This window comes from Solanum verrucosum, unplaced genomic scaffold, assembly GCF_900185275.1.
Source record: "Solanum verrucosum unplaced genomic scaffold, falcon-dt-bn FXZP01000699.1, whole genome shotgun sequence".
Taxonomy (NCBI): Eukaryota; Viridiplantae; Streptophyta; class Magnoliopsida; order Solanales; family Solanaceae; genus Solanum; species Solanum verrucosum.
Genome location: NW_026020469.1, coordinates 222,095 through 234,110, shown reverse-complemented (window position 1 = coordinate 234,110; position 12,016 = coordinate 222,095). Strand labels below are relative to the sequence as shown.

The window sequence follows — 12,016 nt, the reverse complement described above, 5'->3', positions numbered from 1 at the left end:
CCTGTAGGTACATGTTGATTAGGCTGACAATGAGAGAAGGGCGAGTTCTTAATTCTTTATATCTAGAGGTGGCAAAAGTAGCTCATGAAATCATAATCAGCTCAATCCGTACAAGTTTGAATTGATTATTGACTTGTTCATTTATTAGCTCAATCCGTTTGGACTCTCTAACTCAAATTGATCCACGGAATTTTTTGTCAATTTTTTTTTTTCAAAAAACTCCTTTTTTTTTAATTTGATACTAATTTTTTATTTTTTATTATGTACTAAAAAATTATAAAAGAACAAAATGGACGCATTGGGTTTTGATCCACTTTTTTAGCCCATTTTAGCCTAATTTATTTTAGTCTAAGTAACTTTTGAGCGGATCAATAACCCATTTATTTATTAAATTAATTTATTTTTATCCATTCAAATTCAATCAAACTCGCCCATTTGACACCATTCCCTCAATTTGTAGATGAACATGACACACCTTCTCTTGTACTTTTATTTCTCTGCTTCTTTGGAATTTAAGATTCTCTAATTTTTCTGTTGTTTCTCTCCTAGTTTATAATTAGAAGATCTTGTTAAATTTCGAGGAGTAACTAAGATACTTTTAATTATTTTACTATAGGTCAGATACTTTTAAGGACAGTATCAATAATATCATTATCGTGCAAAATTTAAATCACTTTCTGCATAATTATTTTCAACAGATATTTTGTTATAGATATTATCTGTTCCAGAAAAAAGCTGGATCACATGTTTTTTCAAATAGATAAGGGTCAACTACCAAAATAAACGGCACTAGAAAACGTTATGTACTTATTTTTCTTTCATTTTTACTTGTCGTATTTCACTTTACCAAAGTTAATTTAATTAATATTCAGAGTTAAATTGAATTAAATTAATTTAATATTTTTAACTTTTAATTTAGATGGTCAAATACTATACGAAAAACACTACAAGTTGTAATCCTTTTCATATTGATTATTTGATATGATGAAAAAAATTATAGTTTAAAATGTTAATCAAAGTTCATGCAGTTTAACTCTCGAGAAGTAAAATGACAAATAAAAGTGAACGAAGGGAGTAGTTTGAAGGTGAAGTGGTGAGATTATTTCACCCTTAACTGGAGGTTTCAGGTTCGAACTCTGGGTATGAAGAGAATCATGCTGGGAGTGTCACTCCCGAATGCACACTGAACAAAAAATAATATAAAATAAAAATATTGAGGCAAAGTACCGTAGGTGAGCAAAAAAATCTAATTGATAATTATTGCTCAGCAACCTGAGAAAAACGAAGAACCTTTACAGGTAAATTTAAAAACAAGTTTTACCACAACCAAATCTAAGCATTCCTCAAAAAATAAAATAAAATAAAACCAAGACCAAGACCAAAACAAAGTACAGTATCTCCCCGGGGAAGAATCATTCGAATTTTGAGAGTCAAACAATTTAATTTAACGACGAGTTTGAGCCTGAACTTTTCAAGTTTTTTAAACCTAAAATTTGCATATTTAAAAACTACATAAAAAAAGTACTTTAAACTATAGTAATTGATAATTCAAGATTTTCAAATAATAAGGGATAAGACACAAGTACCCCTAGACTACGATCGAAATACTAGGGACACATTTTAACTAAACTAAGGTCTTATTACCTCCTTAACTTTTTTTTTTCCGTAATTTTGTATATCTTTTGACTTACGTGGTACACTCCGTGACTCAACGTAGTTAAGGCGCGTGAGAGATATTTGAATGCCACGTAAGCTAAAAAGGTGTACCAAATTACAAAAATATAATTACAAAAAAATGGAGTTGAGAGGGTAATAGAACCTTTGTTTAGTTAAAGCGTGTGTCTGAGATTTCGGTCATAGTCTAGATACTTCTACCATATCCCAATAATAAATGAAAAAAATTACATTAAAAAAACATTTTGTTGAATCTTAAAATTTGAAAGGTTGCACAATAAATTAGCATCTAACAAAATGTTATGGAAAATTTGCACTATTTTTGTACCAATTAGAAACGACTGGCTTGAAATTTTCTTTTGTAGATAAAATTTGACGTGGCATTATTTCATTGGAAATCCACTTTATTCCCCATCCAAATGGACAAAATTGTTCAATCCAAAAACTGTGTTCTGAGACCAGAATCAAATGCCACAGATATAGAATTTCATTTTTTAAAAAACACAAATTTTTCATGCAAAATATAGTAACTAAATAGAAAGAGTTAGCAATTCATCTGCTATCTCTTTCCAAAAATAAAATAAAATTCATATCTCATGGCTCCAACTCTTACTTCAAATTCATTTCTCCTTTCAACTACACCTCATCCAAGATTATCATTCAAAAATCCAAGATTCACTGTTTCTGCTAAAAAATCTGGACAAAATCAAGAAACTACAACCAATTCTGGCAACCCCTTCAACTTTGATTTCGGTAATGGTTGGAATTGTCTGATCATCTCATTTAATATTTGATCTATTTTATTTTTTGATCTATTTTATTTTTGGTAATGTTGAACTGTGTGACCATTTCATTTGAATTTACTTAATTATGTATGTGGAAGTGTTTTTCTTATAATGGGTGAGAGTGATGTTTTGCTCAAATGTCATATTTGAAACTTGAACGGCTAGGCGTCTGCTTGTTCTGATACCATATTGAATTGTGCGATCATTTCATCTAACTTTACTTAATTATATTTGTAGAAGTCTTTTTTTTAATTTGATAATGGGTGACAGTGAGACTTGGATGCCAGACTGATGTTTGCTTTAATGCCTTATTTGAGACTTGAACACTGGATGTCTGCTTGTTCTGATACCATGTTTAATTATGTGTCCGTCTCATGTAAATTGACTTTATTATTTCTGTAAAGTTTCTTTTTGATTATGGGTGACAGTGAGACTAGAATGCAGGACTTGTGTTTGCTCTAATGTCATATTGGGAATTGAACACTAGGTGTCTGCTTGCTCTGATATTATATTGAATTGTGTGGCCATTTCATTTGGATTTACTTAATTATGTCCGTAAAAGTGTGCTCTGGTGTCTATTGAATTGTGTTACTGGTATTATCTAAAAGATTAGAAGACGAGCACACTTTTAATTACTTAATCATACTGTGTCTTCAACAGGTAAGTTACCTGATGTGACGTCTTTGATACCTGCTAGCACGAACACATCTTCTGGATTGTCTTTTGGAAGGCAAAGGGCAAAGGATCCTGGAACGGTGTTTGTTGCTGGTGCAACTGGGCAAGCTGGTATCCGCATTGCACAGTTGCTGTTGCGTGAAGGTTATAGTGTCAGAGCTGGAGTTTCTGACCTTGGTGCTGCACAAGAGCTAGCTCGTCTAGCCGTTAGCTACAAGGTCAGTCTCTTTGTCCTTGCAAAATACGGAACTCGTTAGAGTATCCGACATTGATTGTAGGAATGAACTATTTTCATATATGGTTTTGGGAAATATTAACTCATGAGCTAACGTTTTGGTTGAATTAGGTTCAAGGTACATTTTTCTCTATCAGAGTCATCTTTGTTTGTTGTGTTTCACAATATTGATCCTGGATGCTATATCGTCCACGATCTAGATGTCCAACTTCATGAGGGAGGGGAGAGGGAGTGTTAGAGTGTCTCACATTGGTTGAGGGAATGAGTTGTTGTTTTCTGACTATACATGTTGCATGATTGCAGGTAATCTCTAACGATGAGTCAAAATGCCTGAATGCAGTTGCATCCACATTTCAAGATGCAGAATCGATTGCAAAGGCAATCGGAAATGCTAGCAAAGTTGTGGTTACTATTGGTAAGGGAGAAAACGGTCCTGCGACTGAAGTCACCACAACAGATGCTGTACAAGTTATACAAGCTGCACAATTAGCTGGTGTTGGGCATGTGGCCATAGTCTATGATGAATCTTCTTCAGGAGGCTCTACATACAATGTGCTCGATGGAATTACATCTTTCTTCAACAATCTGTTCTCAAAATCTCAACCGTTGACGATAGCAGAGTTTCTGCAGAAGATAGTGGAGACAGATCTAAGCTATACACTCATAAAAACCAAATTAACAGAGGATTTCTCCCCTGAGAGCTCATACAAAATCGTTGTTTCAGCTGAAGGAAGTGCTGGTGCTGACGCCTATAAAGTAATGTAATGTATGCAATTTCTTTTAATGTTGAACATGTTCATATATTCTATTGTGGATTTAGTCACATGACATACTCTTCGGTTTATTGGTTCCTTTTTCTGCTTTCTACGCATGTTAAATAGATTTAAATAAGCTAAGTCATCACTTATGATCTCGTGTTTTATGTCAATCATCAGGTGGGGAAGTCTCAGATAGCTAAGCTCGTTGTAGATGTTTTCTCCAACACAGCGGTGGCAGAAAATAAGGTAGTGACTGCTCCTCCTTTTAAGTAAAGCAACATTACAACAACTACAAGTTGAGGTCGGTTATATGAAGTCTCACTCTCATGTTGCTCCATTTAAGCCCGTCTTAGTCCCATATTATAACATTACAATAAACGTTGATTACCGGATTTAAATTGACAAGTTTACTAAGATAAGAAAAAGTTCAAATGAAATGAATTTATGCAAGTGAACCTTTACTGGTCTTCTTTAGTTATAATGTGGATGTTCAACCACTGGAGTTATTTCTTTATACAGGTTGTGGAAGTCTTTGCTGATCCATCAGCACCATCAAAGACTGTGGATGAACTTTTTAGGTAAATACCTCTTTTTCCTCAATTACTGCATTTCCAAATTTCGGTGATACTAGTGCTCGTAAGAATGATTTCTCTAGGTGTTTAACTTCTACGTACTAAATCTGAAAGTGTAAACGAATCATCAGATCATCCAAAAGATAGCTACAAGTAAGCGTCCATAAAAAGTGGGATTAGTAATTGGGAAAATAAGATAAGAGTTCCTGCTATAAAACAGGTTAAACTATTTCTTTTCACTCTGTCAGCACAACAACAACATATGGTCCCAACATAGTGTCGTCTAGGGAAGGTAGAGTGTACGCAGAACTTACCCCTACCTTATTATATAGGTAGAGAGGCAATTTCCGATAAAGCATCAGCTCAAGGAAAAAAAAAGTTCAAAGAAATAAATAACGGAAGTACAAGAAGCAACAAATAATAACAAAAACAACAGATAGTAACAAAACAGAAACTACAACAAAACAATACGATAAGTATATACAGAGATTTATCCTCTTTGTACCAGTTCTGGATGCCATATAATCTAAATGAGTGAAACATTATATACACAGCGTCATTCCTGAGGATGGTCGGAGAAAGGCCTACGCAGAAGCCCTTGAAAAATCGAAAGCTGAGGTAGAAGCTCGAGGAGCTGCTGAAGCATCCAAGAGGCAGGAACAAGAAGCAAAGAAGCTCGAAAAGAAAGAAGCAAAAGCTGCTTCTAGCATTGCAAAGGAACCTGAAGAGAAGGCGTCATCAGCTTCCATTCCTTCTGTTGAAAGTCTACTAGACAAAGCAAAAGGCTTAAGTACAGGATTTTCATTTGAGAAATTCAGCTCACAACTCAAATCAGCTGTTGAAAAGGCCAACGAAGAATCAGACGCTCAAGTTGCTACCGTTAGGGGACGTGCCAAGGCCAAGAATTTGCCTGCTCAGAAAGCAGTGGTGAAAACTCCTCCAAGGAATCCATTTGCTTCGAAAACGAAGGAGGCTCCGAAACCAGCTAAACAAACAGAGGTTGCTGCAACAGAGAAGAGGAAGATTTTTGGTGGACTGTTTCAACAAGAAACCATCTATGTTGATGATTAAGATGAATGGATAAGAGAAGGGCAAAATATTAATTTTCTATATATCATTTTAGCCTAATTATGAGGTTAAAACAATGGCTTAACTGAGGCTGAGTGAGAAAGCATGTAAATCCCTGCACATTTTCTGTGGATCTTAGTGTATATTTGCCTCAAATGCAACATTTAAGGCACTTGTTCATTTTTGTCGATCACTTTCAAATAATATTTACTCTGTCGATGGATGCATAGAACTTAAACTCATTGTAGGTAGGTAGTAAGTAACCTGCTATAACAAGTTAAATTATCGCTAATCAATGGAGAAGCTACATAGGGTGTACTAATGTATCTTTATATTGGAAAATAATATTAGTCAACTATTAGATTGATTGAGCCCCGCAACTTTAAATTAGGCACATGAGTACTCTTGAATGAAAATTAGCCGTTCAATCAAAGAAGTCAAAAAAAAATTCACATGTGACAAAGATCAAATTATATACCTGGAAAAGAGTCAAATATACCCCTACATGTATATTTTTTTATAAAAAAAATCAAGAAAATAAATTTAAAATCAACATTTTCACTTTCATTAGACGAAAAGGATATATGTGGACCATTTGTGTAACGGAAGGAGTATATGTGACCACTTTTATAATAAGTGGTATATCAATTCTAATTCGCAAAGTTGAAGGGTATATCAAATCCTTTTCCCTATAATTTATAAATCCTACCCTATGTTCTTGTTGGCAATAGTTAGATTTAGGGGTGTACATGACCGGGTTGGTTCGGATTTTTCAAATATCAAACCAAATCATTTGTGTAAAAAAATTAATTTATAAATCAAACCAAACTAATATAATTCGGATTTTTCAAATACCAAACCAAACCAAACCATTGTGTCAAATTTTTAAATTTATAAACCAAACCAAACTAATAAACCTCGGATTTTTTCAGATTTTTGGATTTTTTTCCGTAAAGTTTGCATACAAACATATAATTAACTTGTGCTCCAAATATTTCTTTAGTCCAACCAAAATACAATTATCTAAGGTGTTTTTTAAGAAAATAACACAAAATATGAGATGAGTACTGATGACACTAAAATATTCAATAAAAAATAATAATGAAATCATCATATAAAATAAATATTGCAAAGTCATAATGAAAATAATCATAATTTAAAAGTACTAAATCATGCTAAAATAAGTTTAATAAGTATTAGTTACATTACTAAATATTTAAGGACAATTAAATTAGATTATGTATTTTAATTGTCTAAACCAATGTAAAACTAAAGAACAAATATTCAATATTATTGTCATTCTTAGTGTTGAATTGATTTTCTTTTTGCATTAGTATTAATTTGATTTTGATTTAAGTTTTATTATAATTATCAATATCTATGAACTATAATCTTTATTGGACCATTCCGAATTCTAAGTTTTAAACTTGAAATAATATATTAAAAGATAAAACTATGAAATAGTATAAGAATATTTTAAAATTATATCAAAGTAAAAATTTTTATGTATAAAATAAAATTTTAAAATTACATATATAATGTCGGGTTGGTTTTTTTAAGTTAAAACCAAACCAACCCAAATATAGTCGGATTTTTTTTTCCAATACCAAACCAAGTCAAACCAAACCACTAGTCGGGTTTTTTTTCCGGTTTGACTCGATTTACGGTTTGGTTCGGTTTTCGGTTCGGTTTTGTACGCCCCTAGTCAGATTTATGCTAGTTAACAATATAAAGTTACCTTTGGCAAATTTTCCAAAATCTCACTAAAATAAGCAATGTTCAATGCTAAAAGTGTTCATAGCAACAAGAAGAGGTTATTCCGTAAGTACTCCTCCATTCTTAAATAGAAGTATCGGGTTTTAGCCCCTGATATATAATATGGAGTCACCTTTGGTAGGAAATCCTTTATCTCCCAAAGTAGCGCACAAATCTGGATTAGTCAGACTCGAAAAAAAAGTGTGTATAACTCGTGCATTTGGCTTAAGGGCACGAGAAAAACTGAACTACTTATAGTACTACACATCTCTTTTGTTACCTTTTCACATTTAATTCAACACCTTACTTTATTATATAGTTTACACGAGAAAAATAACATGTCTCATTATTAACATGCACCTTGTGTTATCCTTATGACCAAACCCCATAAAATTCTACTTTAAATTTTCAAGCTTTCACTCATTACTTATAATTACATCAAATCACATTATTTTCTTCAAGAAATTGGTATCCCTTGATGGTTTTCACAAACTTGATTTCTCTAATTCGACGTAAGATTATGCAATTATCCGTTTTATTAAGTGGAAAATTATGCAAATCATTGTTAATTTCAGGTCTAATCCTCTATGTAATCCACATTTTGCTATCTAACCATCCATGTTGCAACTCAATCATTATATTCAACAACTTGATGAGTTTCAAAGGTCATGACATTACACAAGATGATACTCCTACCAATATTAGCCATCTAGTATTCGGAATAACAAGCTTATCTAGAACATGGAAGAACAGAATATCTTACGTTGAATCCTGGTGGAAACCAAACATAACACGTGGATTCGTGTTCCTCGAGAGCTTCCCAAAAGATCATCAAGTGCTTCCATGGCCTTACTCTTCTTGTCCTCCTTTCAAGGTCTCAGAAGACACCTCGAGATACAAAATGTACGATAAGCATCCAATTCAACAAACCATACGAATGGCTCGCGTTGTGGAAGAGACATTTAAGATGGAGAACAAGAGTGCTAGATGGTACATTATGGCTGATGATGACACAATTTTTTTCATAGATAATTTGGTTGAGGTTTTGTCAAAGTATGATCATAGGAAATATTTTTATGTTGGGATGAATTCAGAAACACATGCATCAAACGTTGCACATTCATTTAATATGGCTTTTGGTGGTGGTGGTTATGCTTTTAGTTATGCACTTGTGGAGGCAATGGTTGAGAATTTGGATATTTGTATCAAAAAGTATCAAACTTATTATGGAGGTGACCATATTTTGCAGTCATGTGTGGCTGATTTAGGTGTTTCTCTCACTCAAGAAAAGGGCTTCCATCAGGTATTTTTAACGAGCTTAAGTTATATGTATTGTCAGTGTAATTTTTTTTGTTGCACTATTAGGTAACTTAAACTTTTTTGGAAAAGAGAAGATTTAAGTAGAAGTGACAAAACTAGTCCACAAAATTATAATCCGCCCAACGCGTCTAAGTTTGGGCTGATTATTGACCCGTACATTTATTAGTTCAGGTCATTTCAGTCCACCAAGGGTTGGGCTGATATATATGTTACCCAAATTGATCTATGAGAAATTTTGTCAAAATATTTTTAAAAAGGCATTTTGTTTTATTTGATATGTTATATATAGTCATAAGAAAGAAAAATAATCATTTTATAAAACATACTAGAAGATTTTGTAAGAACAAAATAACTTAACTAAAAGATTATAAAATATAGGGGAAATGCTCAAATATGTCACCGATCTTTGAGAAAAGGCTCCTCTATGCCATCCGTTAAAAAATTGGTTCATCTATGCCATTTTCATTTGCGAATAATAGCATGGATGAGCCTATTTTCAAATTGAAATGGCATAAATAGTCAAACTTTTAACGAATGACATAGATGAGTTTTTTTTCAAAGTTTGATGACATATTGAGTCTTTTCCCTAAAATATAATCTATCTTGTTTTTTTTACCCTTTTTTTTGTTCCTCATCTGGTGTCTGACTCACACTTTAGGCCCAATTTATTCGAATTTATGTCCGAAAATCCCATCAGGGGTAAACCGATTTTTACCAAAGACAACTTCAATTCTAATATTTAAACTCTCGAGACCTTTAATTAAAGATTGTTGTAGTGTTTATAAGGTAAATTCATATATTGCATATTATATCTTTGTTATTGCAGATAGACCTACATGGAGACATATCTGGATTTCTCTCAGCACATCCACAATCTCCTTTAATTTCCCTTCACCATCTTGATTATGTAGACCCAATATTTCCCTTCATGAATCATTCACAATCACTTAACCATTTAATGAAAGTTGCAAAAAATGGACAATTTCAATCAAGACTCTTACAACAAAGCATTTGTTATCACAAGCCCAAAAATTGGACATTTTCAATATCATGGGGTTACTCTATTCAAATTTATGAGTCCATTTTTCCACCAAGTTTTATACAAATACCTTTACAAACTTTTATTCCATGGAGCAAATTGTATAAACCTTTCTTTGTTTTTAACACTAGGTTGCCTAATAATAATCCTTGTGACGCTCCACATGTTCTTTTCTTTGAGTCCATCAAGAATATGCGTAGTGGAAGTTATAATTTGGTTACAAATTATACTAGGAGATATTCAAGAAAATTGCCACCTTGTTTATCAAATGGCAATCACTCTGCAAATCATATATCAGAAATACATGTCCTTTCTCCCATGAAGAAGCTTGACTGGGTGAGTACTTCCTTCGTTTCACAAAGAATGATATAGTTTGACTTGATACAATAAAGAAGACTTTTCAAAGTTATATCAAATAGGTATAATATGTAATTATGCCCTTTAACTTGGCCTTAGATCGATCACATTTATGCCCTTCAACTTTAGGTGTGCACAAGTACACACTTAAATTTATATAAAGTTGAACAAATAGATACACACGTCCTATGTAGCATTCTACACGACAATTTGCTACCTACGTGGTGTCCTATTATTTCACGTAGGACTTATGTGTCTACTTGTTCAATTTTATATAAGTTTAAGTGTCTACTTATGCACGCCTGAAGTTGGAGGGCATAAATGTGGAATGATGTCAACTTAAATGACGCATTTATGTATTATGCCTATCAAATATATTAAAATGACATTTAATCTTGTAACCTTAAACATGCCACGTAAAAATCCAAAATTAAAGTGTTGCCAAAAACAGAAACGAGTCATTCTTTTTGAAACACACTACAATGAAAAATAGATCCTTCTTTTTTAAACGAAGGAAATATATTATTAACATTTGTTTTTCTTCTTCTTTTTTCCAGGACGGTAGTAGGAGAGAGTGTTGTGATGTTGTTTACAAGGCAGAAATGAATGTTACAGAAATCAAACTTAGAGATTGCATGTTGGATGAAATAATTCCATGATTTTTATTTGTATTTTGATATTCCATAATTGTCAAGACTATGGAAGATCATTTTTTTTGAGTTGACATTCTGAAAATAAAGCTCAATGTGCCTAGTTCTAAACTTTATCATATATAATGAGGATTATTTGCAATTAATTTTTAGAGAAAATAGTCAAATACCCCCTTAATCTATTACCAGATTACCAACTACACACTTATACTTCATGAGAAACCTATTACTTCCCTGAACTATTTTAAAGTATAATTATTTGCTCCCTGAATGCTGAGGTGGCAAAAAAGGTGTAGTTCACTCTTTTTGAGAGAGTGAGAGGCAACAAAAATAATTAAAACTTTAATTTATAAGTATTTCTTTTATTTCATATTAATTTTTTTTGAATTTTATGTTTACTTTTATTCTTATTTATTTTTGGCAAAAGTACTCATTACCCCCCGAACTTGAAGCTTTTTATATGGTGTACACCTAAACTAAATTCCGTTTTAATTACCCCCCGAACTTGTTTATTCCTCCGTTGCGTACACCTTTTTCGTCCACCTGGCGTAGAAATTGACAACACACTCTACTAGGCGCGTGAGGAAGTGATTTTTTGCCACATCACAAAGCTACAACGGTGAAAAAACGTAAAATCTCCATTTTTCTTTAATATTTGACATATTTTAAACGAAAAATAAGGAAAAATATAAATGAAAAGTAAAGGAAACAAATATTAACACTTACTTGGTAAGAATTTCCGACAAATTTGAAATTCAAGGAGTTCCGCGAAATCAGCCCTTATTCAAAAATAACTTTTAAACAATGAATTTTAATATTTGGCATATTTTAAACGAAAAATAGGGCAAAATGTAAATGAAAAGTAAAGGAAACAAAGATTAACACTTACTTGGTAAGAATTTCAGACAAATTTGAAATTTAATCGACCAACTTCACGTCTAGAAAAACCCAAATCCAAAAGGAGTTCCGCGAAATAAGCCCTTATTCAAATATAACTTTTAAACAATGAATTTTAAATTTAAGAAATTTATTTTTTGCAATATTAATTTATCTAGGTGGCTATTATTTATCCAGGTGGAAATCCACATCATCAGTTTTGCCAGCTGTCGTGCGCGTATAGTCACAATA

General features: G+C 32.5%; 2 protein-coding genes across 2 annotated transcripts; both read left to right on the top strand.

Annotated features, from left to right (window-relative positions):
* The first annotated feature begins 2,140 nt into the window (after positions 1–2,140).
* Positions 2,141–5,954, top strand: LOC125808997 (protein PLASTID TRANSCRIPTIONALLY ACTIVE 16, chloroplastic). The gene is made up of 6 exons (XM_049488674.1): positions 2,141–2,427; positions 3,120–3,352; positions 3,673–4,125; positions 4,305–4,373; positions 4,647–4,705; positions 5,254–5,954. Exons 1-6 carry the CDS (start codon positions 2,271–2,273, stop codon positions 5,768–5,770), a joined length of 1,488 nt encoding a protein of 495 aa, XP_049344631.1. The 5' UTR covers positions 2,141–2,270; the 3' UTR covers positions 5,771–5,954.
* Positions 5,955–8,174: 2,220 nt separating this feature from the next.
* Positions 8,175–10,897, top strand: LOC125809009 (uncharacterized). Its single transcript, XM_049488687.1, has 3 exons — positions 8,175–8,825; positions 9,669–10,221; positions 10,812–10,897. Exons 1-3 carry the CDS (start codon positions 8,175–8,177, stop codon positions 10,895–10,897), a joined length of 1,290 nt encoding a protein of 429 aa, XP_049344644.1.
* Positions 10,898–12,016: the final 1,119 nt, after the last annotated feature.